Raw genomic sequence first — 14,174 nt, 5'->3', positions numbered from 1 at the left:
GTTAGCAAATCGTAGAATGAGTCAGCTCCGTGTGCTAGAACACCTAGAGAAGCACGACACGGCCCCAAACACGGTAGATTAGAGTTGCAGGGGGTACATGGAAAAAGTCACGATTTCCAGGCCTGTGGCATGCACAGCTGTGTCAAAATCTCGTCAACTCAAGCGCCACATTAAAGTTCAGATGACTGATGAAAAGACAGTAAACCTGCTAATGTGAATATTATCCATGTTCTATTGAGGTTTTTGTTCCTGATGTTTAAAGGTTAAATGCCTGACCTCCCTTAGTCTGAGTTAAGAGATACACTTTGGGGAAAAGATGCAAGACCTTCTGATAGTTGTTTGTAGCGTTTAATATAGAATCTTGACATGAATGTTTTACAGAGTGAAAACGACGCGCATGGTTTCAAACCGTTTTCTTTTTCTTTCAGCTGCGTTACTCTTTTGTGCATAAGCACCCTCAACACCTCTTGTTTTGCTTTGCATGCGCCTAAATAAAAGCAGGGTCAAAACATATACAATTAACAAATTAACCCAAAATATCCTGAAAGGCTGAACAACATGTCTAAGAGGATTTATTCAAAGGATATGATTTGTTATTTTTTTTTAATTGTTTTTTTTAAGTTTTGTTTTATGTTTAATAAGTATTTTAAGTACACGCTCACCTCCAGTAGGTAGCGGTCTTCGCAACGTATGTCAAATAAAGCGACGAAGAAGAAGACCACTCAATATGGCGACCTAGGATGTTGCCCATGCTCGTTTGTTGACAAATATCAAAAATCAAAGATTTTTCTTCATTTGAGAGTTTACAGACCCGAAAATATGTCGAGACTCATCGTTAAAAACCTCCCAAATGGGGTAAGTAATAAGCCTGGGTGGGTGGAAAAAAGGACAACTGAATATTGTGTACGGTTATCAGTCAACTTGCACGTAACTTGTGCAGATGAAAGAGGAGCGGTTCCGAGGGATGTTTTCGGCCTTTGGGACCGTGACCGACTGCACCCTCAAATTCACCAAGGACGGCAAGTTCCGCAAATTTGGCTTTGTCGGGTTCAAAAGCGAGGAAGACGCAAATACCGCGTTGAATCATTTTAACAAGAGCTTCGTGGATACTTCCAGAGTGACGGTATGTTCTTGTGAGCTTGTTGTCAGCTTCACAAACGATGTTTCCACGGCCGCTGGTGTGTGACTTGTGTGCTCCTTTGCAGGTGGAGATGTGTAAGGCATTTGGTGACCCCACTAAAGCAAAGGCCTGGAGCAAACACACTCAGATCTATGAACCAGACAAACCAGCCGCACAGACCAAAGCTGCTACTAAAATGGTGGGCAATTCATTGTATCCATCAACAGAAACAATAATGGAAGGAAAAGTAGAATTGTTGCTTTGAAATATTGTATTCTAGACTGTACTGTATTGTCATATTTTGCAATTACATGTGTTCTCAGGAGAAGGGGGAAAATACCACCAGTGCACTGAAAAATGTGAGTTGCATTCTATTTTTTTTTAATTGTGGGGTGTTGACTCATCTGTTAAATTCTATTAATTCTCCATTCAGTGGTCACGTCAATAGGTGCATGAGGACAATCAGTTAGATCTAATACAAGAGATAAATAACCAAAATCTAATAAAAATGCCTGTCAACACTATACATTGCTGTTGTACACCAATCTGAGCTGCAACATTAATTCTACTCACATCTATGTGTAATGAATACCCCAGTGGAAATCTAAACCATGCCATGCCAGTTATGAAGGCACAAGCTCTTATTTACATCTTTTGCATTGGATCTGAGTGCTCACCCATTATACAGGTGAGGATAAGTGGTATAGAAAATCAGTGTTAGACTGGACTGGAAAGGTGTATCTCATGTGTCTGGTGAATGCATTAATGAATGGAATGTTCAATTTGTAGAATAAATGAATTTCAAGCAAGTCATGTGGATACACTGGAAGTGTCCTAAACCACAGCAACACCACGTACGCTTTATTTCCAAACTTAACCTGTCTATATCTATTGTGTGCATCAGCTCGAGGGGGTTGAGGAGTTCAAGGAGTTCCTGTCAGTGCATCAGAATCGATGCCAAGTGCCGACATGGGTGAATGATACAGTGCAGCAGGCCGTCGACCATGACGGCGCCAAGGCAAAGAGCAAGAAGAAGCTGGCTGCCGATGATTACCTCAACTTTGACTCTGACCAGTCGGATGATGAATTTGAGGAAAAAGAAGACAACGAAGAGGAAGAGGACAGTGACGATGACTGTAAGTAACGGTGAAAAACTTTAAGATGAACGCTATCCCGTCTTATTGAGTGGTTGCATTAAACTTGGACAAAACATAGCACATCTCAAATCTTATCAACACAATTCCTCAACTGCCTCCATACGTGTGGGCTACTTTGTAAAGTAATTCATATAGCCACCAATAGGCAGTGTGGTAAAGTAGTGGTGATATGTTTTACAGGCACCGCCACAAAAGAAGCTCTGAAGTCCAACTTGTCAGATATGGAGTATCTGCGCTCAAAGGTGGTACGAACTAAGGACACCATGGATGAAAGCGACAAGATGGAAGATGAGCTACAAGGAGATAAAGAGGAAGAGGAAGGTGGGCCTGCACAGCTCAACGACAGCGCTTACGAAAGTGGGGACCGAGATCACACTGTCAAGATGAAGACCTCGGCACCCTCTGAGGAGAAGAAGCAGGAAAAAGCCAAGAAAAAGACAAGGCAAGAGGTAACTAATCAGTCCAACTTACACTTAAAACATTTACATTATTTGTTTTATTGCTCAGTTTACCCTGTTTTTGTTTCAGATGGAACCAACAACAGAGTTCACGGTTAAACTGAGAGGAGTCCCGTTCAACGTCAAAGAGGTGACTGGACTTTGGTTGTGAAGGTTTATGGTTGGGGGAAACAATACATTTTGGCACTTGAAATTCATCACATGATGTTGTCTGTTTATGAAAATAGCATCAAATTAGAGAATTCATGACGCCACAGAAGCCTGCTGCCGTCAGAATTGGACGAAATGAAAGTGGCAACAGAACAGGTATTATACCGGAAGCATTTTTTTTTTGTTTGCTGTACACACTGTTTGACTTGTTTGTTTTGTTGTCTTTGGCTTTTAAATGCACAAATCTCAGCATAAAGGTTTTGTGTGTGTTTTAGGCTACGTATATGTAGATCTTCACTCTGCAGAAGAGGTTGAAAAGGCCTTGAAGAAGAACAAAGACTATATAGGTGGGAGCTCTACCTCATGGTGTGAAATAGTGAGAGCCTCTTATGCGAGAGTTTCTTGCGCCTTTGTGTCTTTAGGAGGGCGCTACATTGAGATATTCCGTGTTGAGGCATCTGGATGGAACAGGATGGACCGAAGCGACAAAGCAATTGACAGAAACTTCACCAGAAAACTGAAGGAGGATGAAGAGGAGGAGGATGTTGCAGAATCAGGACGGCTCTTTGTCCGAAACCTCCCTTACACATGCACAGAAGACGAAATCAAAGAGCTATTTTCTAAACCTGGCGAGTTAAATATCTGAAAGATAGATGCATACATTCCAATTGAAGCTCGTCATGGCAAAAGTAATAATCCTCCTCTGCATTATTGTAGGTCCTTTAGCAGAGGTTCTCTTCCCCATTGACAATCTCACAAAGAGATCGAAAGGTTTTGCTTTCATAACGTACATGATTCCAGAGAATGCTGTGGCAGCTTTGGCCCAGCTGGACGGGCACATATTTCAGGTATGTTTGACATGGTCTTACCTTCTCTTGAATGTTTGAGCCTGCACTCTAGAATAAGGTCAACATATCTATTTTGTTCCTTCCTCAGGGCCGAATGCTTCACCTGCTCCCGTCCACAGTAAAGAAAGAAAAAATGGAATCTTCAGAAGCAGGTGGTCCCGGCTCCTCGTCTTATAAACGTCAAAAGGATGCAAAAAACAAAGCTTCTAGTTCCAGGTAAACACCTTCCTATTAAAGTTCTTCTGCTCTCTTGTTTTGCTGTCCTTTGATTGAATTCTTTTTTTTTTTAGTTCACACAATTGGAATGCACTCTTTCTTGGCACAAGTGCAGTCGCCGATGCCATTGCGGAAAAATATAACACCACAAAAAGCAAAGTCTTGGACCATGTAATGTAGTTCATCCTGTTTTTCACTATAATCCTCATCATACTTGACTTTTAAACCTAAGTCATGCTTAACTTATTTTTTATTTTATTGCTCTTTTTGTCATTGTCTCTACAGGAGACAAAAGAAAGTGTTGCTGTCCGAATGGCTCTGGGGGAGACCCAGATTGTCCAAGAGACTCGCCAATTTCTACTAGACAGTGGCGTGAGTTTGGATTCCTTTAGTCAGGTATGTTTTGACTTCAGCACCCACTAAACAGAAGTCACCTTTCTTAACAAACTTAAGTTGCTTTGTCTGGTGTGTAGGCCGCTGCAGAGAGGAGCACAACTGTGATCTTGGTGAAGAACCTCCCAGCCGGAGTGACCGCGTCAGAGCTGGAGGAGCTCTTCTCCCCTCATGGCTCTTTGGGGCGAGTGCTGCTGCCGCCCTCCGGCCTCACCGCCATCATCGAGTTCCTGGAGCCCACTGAAGCGAAGCGAGCGTTTACTAGATTGGCTTACAGCAAGGTGCGTTTAACCCCCGTTTTTCTACGTGTGTAACATGTGGAGAAGACCAAAACGTATTGGGCGTGTTTCTGTGCCACAGTTCCATCACGTGCCTCTGTATTTGGAGTGGGCGCCTGTGGGGGTGTTTGTTGCAGCGAAACCGGCACCAGGTATGATATCACACTTGCTCTCCCATGAAGACCCTTATTACTATTTTCAAATGAACGCTAAATGTATGGATCGGTTTTACCAAGTGAAAGCAAAGGTTGTGGGTGAGGTGAAGAAGCAACATACGGACGAAAAAGATGACGATGAAGAAGAGGAGGAGGAAGAACCTGTTCCAGGTTCCACTCTTTTCGTCAAGAATCTTAATTTCAGTACAACAGAGGAAACACTTCAAAAGGTATACTTTTGTAACTCAGAATAATGGAGAAACTTATGTCAGTGTTTTTAATTGGTGCTTATTTGCCCTTTTCTCTTAGACTTTCACCAAGTGTGGCAAGGTGAAGTCATGCACAATCGCTAAGAAAAAAGACAAAACAGGTATTCATGACCAAAGAATGCACATTTAGTAGTAATTGAATGCAAAAACATAACTGATTTATTTTGGTTTATCAGTTTTGATTTTAAATTAAGACTTGCTTTGACTTACAGGCAAAATGCTGTCAATGGGCTATGGTTTTGTTCAGTATCAAACCACTGAGTCAGCACAGAAAGCCTTGCGACAACTCCAGGTATCTGGATTTGTTTCCTTGCTGTTGTTTAAAACTTGCTATCGCCTCATCTGTAGGTCACATGACTTTTTTTTTTTGCACTTCCACCAGCACTGCAAAGTTGATGAACATAGCTTAGAGCTGAAGATTTCTGAGAGAGCTATAAGGTAAGACTTTAAAGTGCCTAAAAGTGGGGACCCAGGAACTGATTTTGACACCAGCTGTTATATGGCATTCCCTTATAGCGTCCACAAGCTTGATGTAGACAGAATAGTTGTTACCCTTTTGCTCCATAAAAACGGTCACTAAAATAACTTGTCCACGATTGAAATTTTGCTTTATTAAACCTTCTGAAACATTTTGACAGTTGAGTCAGAAAATGCAGCTTTTGGGCAAAGTAAGAAATGAAAAATGAAGCATAGACAAAGGAGAAATGTTCCTTCTTGTACAAAATGTACCGCTTTGTGTCAGAAACTTTGGTCTCAACCACAGGTCATGGAGCTTTCATTAGGTTAAAAATACGCATCTAAAACCTGTATGATGAACCAGTCCCTAGGAGAAAATTAGTCAGCCTAATCATGCTTAGTTTTTATTAATATTTTTTATGTATTTATTTTACAATTATTGCTCCCACAGTTGAGTATTAATGTTGGTGTCTTCCATTGTCGCAGGACTCCTGAAGTGTCACGCAAGAAAAAGCAGGTGGCGAAGAAGCAAACGGGATCAAAGATCCTTGTGCGAAACATCCCATTCCAAGCCAGGGTCAAGGAAATTCGAGAACTCTTCTGGTAGCAGCCTCACACACGCACACAGCTACTGAATGTGACTCACTTTGTAAACGGGCAAAGCATTGATCCACTAATTCTTCTGTTGGCTATCTTAGTACATTTGGAGAGCTGAAGACAGTCCGTATTCCAAAGAAAGCAGCAGGTACCGGGAATCATAGAGGTTTTGGCTTCATTGACTTTGTCACCAAGCAGGATGCCAAGGTTCGGCCAAACACGTTGCATTTGTGTTAAAAACCTCTCGCATGGTCACCGGTTGAAATGACCATGCGCTATGAATAAAGATGTACTCGTCTTTATTTCCAGAAAGCATTTTCCGCCTTGTGCCACAGCACCCATCTTTACGGGAGACGTCTTGTGCTGGAATGGGCTGATACAGAAGAAACTGTGGAGTCACTACGACGGAAAACAGCTGAACATTTTCACGGTAAATTATTCGAAGTACTTGAAAAGTGCAATCAAGGGGATCATTCTTATAACCTTTCTCATTTATTTTCAATATTAGTGGCCAGCAAAAAGCAACGAAAGGCAGAGGTGCTGGGAGCAATTCTGGAAAAGATGGAAACTCCAGATGATGTGGAGGACTGAAACTGATGCTGTTGCCTATATTTAAGCCAAAAGGAATTGAGAGGTTTAATCATCCGTTGTCACTAGCTGAAGGTTGCGAGTTTGAATCCTAGTACATTTGGAGCCTGTTGAGATAATGTTGAGTCACGTATGCCAGGTGATCTGGTTGTTGTGTGATTAAGGCATTTTAATTGATTACATGTAATGGCTACCATCATCAATAATTATGTTAGTCAGGAAGGAATCAAGTACTGAAAAAAACCTTCATTACCGACGGGTGTTAAGAACTACACATTGAACAGTCGTGCTCTCGTATGAGAAGCTGCAGAAAACATGTTGAACTATGTTTTATTTAAAGATTTTTTTCATAATACAGATGTTTTGTATAGAATGTTTTAAATAAAAAAAAAACATGGCCCTGTTTGCTGTTGTCGAACATGCAAATCGAGTTGAAACTGTTTTATTTTTAATGTATTTTTATCTTCCTTTTACCACTAATGTGAAGATACTGAAACGGCTAATAAAGATGGTCGACTCGTAGCTCACCTAGGATAATAGTAGTAATACAAATAATAGTTTTCATTGCAGTAACAATGGTACTTTGGTGGCTCTTGTCTAAATGCTCAGAAAAGTGTTTGATATTATGTTACTAACATTCAGAAAAACCTCTGAATATTATTTGTACTTTTGTTCTCTCCATATCAGAATTTGACCCCAATGCTGCCATCTTTCTTCATTCATTTACTCTATCAAATCCCTAAAATAAAATTTGTGATTTCCCCAATCATCCAATGGGAGGTGCTAGAGACCGTTTGCTGAAGCTTTGTCGCACTTTTCATACCATACTTTTAATGAAAGCATTTCAAAGGGGGGTCGTCCAGCTACCTGCGGTCAGACCAACCTCCACACGCAAAAGACAAAGTCAAGCCAGCCGCCGCTGCGATTTTTAACATTGGGCATCGCAGTACATTACGGTAATTCGCCGACACCAAGTGCCGTTGGTCACCTTCAAAATAAAAGCGAAACCAACTAATGCATGCACGTTAGTGGTTTGGATTTAAAAATGTGTTATTTACCAACTTCTCTGCGAATAAGAAACCATGAATTCACCACGGGGGGATGTAAACTCTCTCGGGATTGCACCGAGACATGACCCCTGATTTTAAAAAAAATAAATCATGAGAAATTCAGTTTTCGGTATCCCACAACTACACCATTACTGGGGCGCACTACGCCACCCTAGGTATCCAACCAAACTAATTTCATTAAATGAGTGATGTGATGATAGAGAAATAAGCATGTTTCTGGTGACTTTAATTTTGATATGCCACATCAAGTTTGGATGGGACAACTTTTGGTGGACGTCTGGGGTGTTTTAGTGTCCTGCAGACCTGGTCAAGTATCACGATAGCTAAATGATCATTTTTAATGAATTTTTAAAATCAGGGGTGATGACAGTGAAATAAGCATATTTCAGGTGACTTTTATTTTGAATTGCCCCATCAGATCTGGATGGGACCACTTTTGATGAACATAGTGCAATATAGTCGCTCAGTTTACTGCTGACGGTCGGCAAATGACCCACGAAGCTTGGCAATAAAGCAATATATTGCTTTTTCAACGCTGTGTGACAATACCTTTCATTCCCTTTGTTGCCGTGGTCATCCACAGAAAACAGGCAGTGTGTGGCAAAATCTGTTTCAGGCCGCAATAGAGCAATACTATTTCAAAATAACATTGTGGCAAAACCTTACATAATTTCTTATCGGGCGCATTTAAACAAAAAAAAAAAATAGATTCCTCTGGAAAAGTCTGGCTTTTGCCAAACAAATAAATTCTTACTAATAAAGTCAAGGAAATCTCTTAAAATCCTACCCAAAATGTATCTGATAAATGAAAACGTTCAAGAAAGACATTAACTTATCTTGCTCATTCTGTGCAGCCTGAAACAGTTTCTCATTATATTGTATTGTATTGTATTGTATCTATTTAGGCATTTCCAATTCCCTGAAAACTTCTGGAAAAATCTGACAAAATGTATCTCTACTAAATTGCATATGACATTTAAACTGCACTATTGTCACACTCTATTTCCTAACAATCAATATCCCTCCGCCAATACAATTCCTTAAAAATAGTCCCCCTAAATAAGAAATCAAATAGATCTATACAAATATAGACATCCATGTAAAAATAAATCATCTTACCCTATTAACAAATACTCTTGGGATACTTCTCAAATCATTAGTAAAAAAAATACAAAAACTTTGTAATAGATCTTATTCTGCTGCAGGCAAAATTTCACATACAAGGGTAATAATTCTCTGGCAACAGTCCAATTTATTTACTTATTTATTTTATTTTATCTTTTTTTATTCATTCATTCATTCATTCATTCATTTATTTATTTATTTATTTATTTACAAACAACTACCATTATTTCCTGTCTCTAACTCCCCTAGAAACATCCAAACCAATTTGATGATGTGTGGAAAAAATCAGAATCCTGTTATATCGTTATCTGTTTATTTATCTATTTATTTGCTTGCTTTTTTCCCATTGACTTTTGTATTATTGAGTTGTGTTGTATACTTCGCTTTTATTTTGTATTTGTCTTCTTAAAAAAAAAAAAACTCGGCTGTGATCATGTGACGATTCCCTCATATCATGTGACTCATTCTTGAACTCATGGCCTACCACTCGGAAGAGATGGCTTCATTGTTTAGGTTTACCTTCGTTTTTACTGTTAGTTGTGTTTTATTTAGTAACTTTGTTGGAGCTGAAGTTCAATCGGTGGTTATTAACAAAGTCACGGGGCAATTGTCTCTCCTGGAGGGTTACAGAGAAGATTTTGTGGCGTGGGCTAACTTCACCGACGACATTCAAACTTCAGGGTAAGTCGATAACAAGGATTTAATGCTTAATTTAACTTCATGACATACTTTGTTCAGCATTCTTTAAATCCAATGTGTTTACATCACACCAGATGGGGTTTTTTGGAGGTGACTACGAGCAGTCAGTACAATGACAGCATCCAGGCGTATGCTGCTGGAGCCGTCGAGGCTGCAGTCACATCTCAGGTCAGCCTCTAAACACGCTAAACTACCCTTGCTTGGTTGCACTGGGCCTTCCAAGATGATATGTTTTATTTTCTTATCGGTATTTCTGTCTTTAGCTTATCTACAAGCACTGGATGAACACTCTCATGGGTTACTGTGGACCCTTCTCAAGAGATTTTGGTTACTGTGATCGCCTTAAGACGTTCATCACTGTCAACCTGCAGTGGATTCAGGAGCAAATTGAGAAGGAGCCAAATTCACCTTACTGGTACCAGGTACGTTGAAAGTCTTTAATGTGAATAAATGTAGCATTGTGTCCGGTTAAACGTGTAAAAAATTAAAATACAAATAAATATTTTTTATTAACAGTCACATTTTCGTTATTATTAAAGAGTTTTTTCAGTTTCTGACATTTTAAGATTTATTAATTATTCATAATTATTGTTAATTATCATGTAACATTGTTGCTTTGCTTGTGTGAGAAGAGTTTCAAAAGATGAATCACAGTAAATAAATAAGGCTCTAATAAAGACCGTAATTGGAAAAAAACTAAACTCCGAGTTCATTTCGACCTGCACAAACTACAGATGATATCTTTGTTCTATCTTTGTAACTTTAACCAAGAGTTAGTAAAAGTTAGACAAAAGCACTTAATTATTTCCCTGCTTCTTTGCAAAAAAAGGACAATCCATTAGGTCAAACATCATCAAAAACCAGCAAATTTACAAATGCAGGACATAAAATCCATCCATACATTATCTAATCTGCTTTTCCTCACAAGGGTCGCGTGGGTGCTGGAGCCTATCATCCAGGAATAATTTAATTACTGTGAAAAAATTAATAAAAAACCTACAACAGATTTGGTTCGGCAGTTTAAACCATCAACTAGCTGTCTTGACTCAATACCATCTGACGTTTTTAAAACTATTGTGAAAGCTATTCAAACCTCTTCTAAAAAGAGAACTGGATGTCGCCTTGTAAGCAAATTATAGACCTATCTCAAACCTTCCCGTTTCAAGAAAGTGTTGTTTAATCAACTGAGCAACATTTAGCTTTTATGCTGCACAAAAATTGAATAAACTGTCAACCTCAAATGTAAATGCTTTTAAATCCAGGTTAAAAAAATGTCCCCATATATTTGACAAAGAAACTAGACATTTTTTCCTTTGTTATTTTAGTTTACTACTTTTATTTCTTTACTTTGAAGTCTTTTAAAAGTTTTCTGTTAATGTCTTTCTAGTGTTGTCAATGTACATTAATTTCATTATTTTTGTACGATGCTATTTTTTTTCTGCTTTTCTTCTGGATCTTCACCGTTGTTGAATGCTTTTAGGTGTTGTGTCTTTGCTTTTTTGAAGCACATTGAGTTGTCTTGTGTATGATCTGCTATATAAATTAAGTTGGCTTGCCTTGCCTTTTAAATTACTGTTTTATTTTGGATGACAGGTTCGCTTGGCTCTTCTTCAGCTCAAAGGTCTGGAGGACAGTTACAATGAACAACTGTCATTTCCTTCCAGCCAAATAACCTTTAACCCATTTGGTTTCATGTAAGTAGAAGTGATTTGCATAAAACACATCAAACAAAATACCCACCAAATTAAATTGCCCAGACTTATATTCTTATTATGATTACCAGACTCTTCCAAATGGGCGGAGATCTGGAGGACTTGGAGTCAGCTTTGAATAAATCCTGTTTGACTCGACCACTAGGATCCGGCTCTTGCTCTGCTCTCATTAAGCTGCTGCCAAACAACAAGGATTTACTGGTGTCACATGACACCTGGGGCACCTACCAGTCGATGTTGCGCATCATGAAGAAATACTCATTTGCCTTCAAAGTTTCCCCCTTAGGTACTTTCATGATTCTTGTAATATATTATACTCTATTATGTGTTTGCATTCAGAAAAGTTACTCATGTTTTTAAGGTCGACAAGCCAACATTACAATATGAAATGTTGTTTAAGTTTACAGAATCACTTTATTAATTTTGTCCCCAGACAATCTTATCCTCCCTGGACAGATCCAGGCATTCTCCTCCTACCCTGGATCTATTTTTTCTGGAGATGACTTTTATATTCTCAGTAGTGGCTTGGTAAGAGTTTTTATTAGTGGTCATGATGCAATGTTTATCCTTTTGCACAATAATGATTTAAGGGGACGTCAAGTTAAAAAAATGTTCTTTACAATCATGTTATTCTATGTGACGACCAATCACAGCTCAGCTTGTGAACATCTCACGATTAAGCTCAGAAAACAGGTGAGTCGTGATTGGTTGTTACCTGAGCCCTGAACTACCGTGATGTTGTTTTCAGTCAACTGCAAATTGCAAAATGGTCGCCTCTTGAGATGGTCTAAAAATTTAAAAACTCCTTAATTCATATTCCACAAATATGATATTAATCTGAATACAGTGTTTAAACTAGTGTGGCCGCATTGAGCATATTATTGTAAAGATTTTTTTTTTTGCCTCGGCTTTCCTTTTAACAAGGAAATGTTTCGCCAAAAATAGACGAGTGTTTGAATTACTTATTGATCATGTGGCTACAGGTTACCCTGGAAACCACTATTGGAAACAGCAATCCTGCTTTGTGGAAGTTCGTTCAACCTACAGGCACGGTGATGGAATGGCTCAGGAATATTGTGGCTAATCGTCTGGCAGTGACTGCCAAAGCCTGGGCAGAGGTATTCAGCAAGTACAACAGTGGCACGTAGGTTTAAAGCATTATTTAAATGCTTAGATTGTGAATTTCAGATATACGCTTGTCTTGATTAAGAATAAAATAAAGCTTTTACTTTTTAATTTGGCCAATGCATGCTTTTCAGGTACAACAATCAGTGGATGATTGTGGATTATAACAACTTCATTCCAGGCACTACCAACATTATGCAAGACTTGTTTGTCGTGTTGGAGCAGATCCCGTAAGTCTATTAAACTTTTTGTTTCTTGTAAAAATACTGTAAGATATTCCTCTCCTGTACTATTACAGAGGTCAAATTATATTCACGGATAAAACTGAAGAATTACTTCAGAAAGGATACTGGGCAAGTTACAACATACCGTAAGTATTGAGCCACAATATTTACAGCATATGACCTGCCCATGTTTGCAACTTCTATTTTTTTTTTACATTTTTTTTTCATTACCATCTGTGGCGGAAGGTACTATGAGGACATATTTAATGCGAGTGGCTGCAATGAGCTGGTGAAAAAGTTTGGCTCGTGGTTCTCGCTGGACCAGAATCCCCGGGCTCAGATATTCAAGAGAGACCAGAAAACTGTTACAGACGTTGCCTCCATGATGCGCCTCATGAGGTCTGAACGATGAAACTATTTGTGCCTTTCGATGCATTGTCATTTTTCCTACATTTTCATATTATTGTCTGTTTAGATATAATAACTTCAAAGAAGACCCCTTGTCACGGTGCCAAGACTGCAATCCACCTGAGAATGGAGAGAACGCCATCTCGGCTCGCTCAGACCTAAATCCAGAAAACGGCACTTATCCATTCGGCGCTTTACGGCAACGGTCCCATGGAGGAACCGACATGAAGGTATTTGTCATTTCACATTCTATGAAACCATTCATTGGCCCTACCTGAAATACACTGATGCACGATGTCTGTTTTGTGCAGATAACTTCCTATGGAATGTTTCGTCGGTATGAGATGCTGGCTGTAAGTGGGCCAACTTGGGACCAGCTTCCCCCCTTCCAATGGAGCCTGTCTCCATACAAAGACCTGCTGCACATGGGTCAACCTGATATTTGGGCATTTAAGCCTGTTAAAGTCACCTGGACACTTTGATTGCAATAATGCCTTAAATAAACACGGTGGGCTGGAAGAGCAGTGGAGGTTTTGACAAAGGGAAATAATACTAAATCTAAATGGTTTCTCAAATTGCTCATTATGTCAATTCTCTTCTGCACAAAGATTATTTTGTGGATCTATTGCACAATAAACGTAAAGAAGGGAGATTTGAATGTGAGGGCATATAAAGCACAACTCATTTAGAGCCTACACTATTGTAAAATCAGTTTGTAGCATTATGTATGTCTGATCATGTTTGAATTATTTACTCTAAATGAACGTGTACATCAGTATTGTTTTTATTTTAGTAATCGTAATGTGCTTATGTCATTTTGGGGGGGGGGAACCATTTTCTAAATAAACTCATTTGATTTGTGAATTAAGATCAGTCTCTATTTACCCTGAATTCTAAATCACCAATCACTTCAAAAGATGCTCAGAGCAGGAAATATGTTTAAAATGAAAATATGAACATTTTTGTGAGTTATCCTGGGAATGCATTTTGTTGGTGGGGTAAACTGTATACACTCAAGCAACAACATTCAAAGTGCCCTACTTCCGACTCTCCCTCACCCTTCTGAAATTTTAAGAGATAAACTTGAAATATAATTGCCCAATATTTTACAATGGCCCAATGTGTA

The 14,174-nt window shown here is 39.0% G+C and overlaps 2 protein-coding genes across 3 annotated transcripts; both read left to right on the top strand.

The window, feature by feature from the left end:
• The first annotated feature begins 689 nt into the window (after nt 1-689).
• rbm19 (RNA binding motif protein 19) lies at nt 690-7,207 on the top strand. 2 transcript variants are annotated; one of them, XM_088297359.1, is made up of 24 exons: nt 690-855; nt 941-1,123; nt 1,206-1,319; nt 1,444-1,479; nt 2,025-2,256; nt 2,458-2,726; nt 2,806-2,865; nt 2,963-3,041; nt 3,161-3,232; nt 3,308-3,514; nt 3,603-3,733; nt 3,822-3,949; nt 4,024-4,120; nt 4,235-4,345; nt 4,423-4,623; nt 4,703-4,772; nt 4,857-5,005; nt 5,085-5,145; nt 5,257-5,336; nt 5,427-5,482; nt 5,987-6,103; nt 6,199-6,304; nt 6,407-6,527; nt 6,606-7,207. In XM_088297359.1, exons 1-24 carry the CDS (start codon nt 691-693, stop codon nt 6,686-6,688), a joined length of 2,928 nt encoding a protein of 975 aa, XP_088153485.1. In that variant the 5' UTR covers nt 690; the 3' UTR covers nt 6,689-7,207. The 2 variants fall into 2 exon arrangements, with proteins under 2 accessions (XP_088153485.1, XP_088153484.1); XM_088297358.1 differs by having other exon boundaries at nt 4,703-5,005.
• Nucleotides 7,208-9,320: 2,113 nt separating this feature from the next.
• Nucleotides 9,321-13,916, top strand: plbd2 (phospholipase B domain containing 2). The gene is made up of 12 exons (XM_088297357.1): nt 9,321-9,561; nt 9,654-9,747; nt 9,843-10,001; nt 11,173-11,273; nt 11,363-11,577; nt 11,725-11,819; nt 12,275-12,435; nt 12,551-12,646; nt 12,715-12,786; nt 12,887-13,039; nt 13,116-13,278; nt 13,360-13,916. The coding sequence occupies exons 1-12, from the start codon at nt 9,356-9,358 to the stop codon at nt 13,528-13,530; spliced, it is 1,686 nt and encodes a 561-aa protein (XP_088153483.1). The 5' UTR covers nt 9,321-9,355; the 3' UTR covers nt 13,531-13,916.
• Nucleotides 13,917-14,174: the final 258 nt, after the last annotated feature.

Source organism: Idiotropiscis lumnitzeri, chromosome 1 (assembly GCF_059441095.1).
Source record: "Idiotropiscis lumnitzeri isolate Australia: NSW breed Sydney's pygmy pipehorse chromosome 1, RoL_Ilum_1.0, whole genome shotgun sequence".
NCBI classification, from domain to species: Eukaryota; Metazoa; Chordata; class Actinopteri; order Syngnathiformes; family Syngnathidae; genus Idiotropiscis; species Idiotropiscis lumnitzeri.
This window is presented reverse-complemented; position numbering and strand designations above follow the sequence as displayed.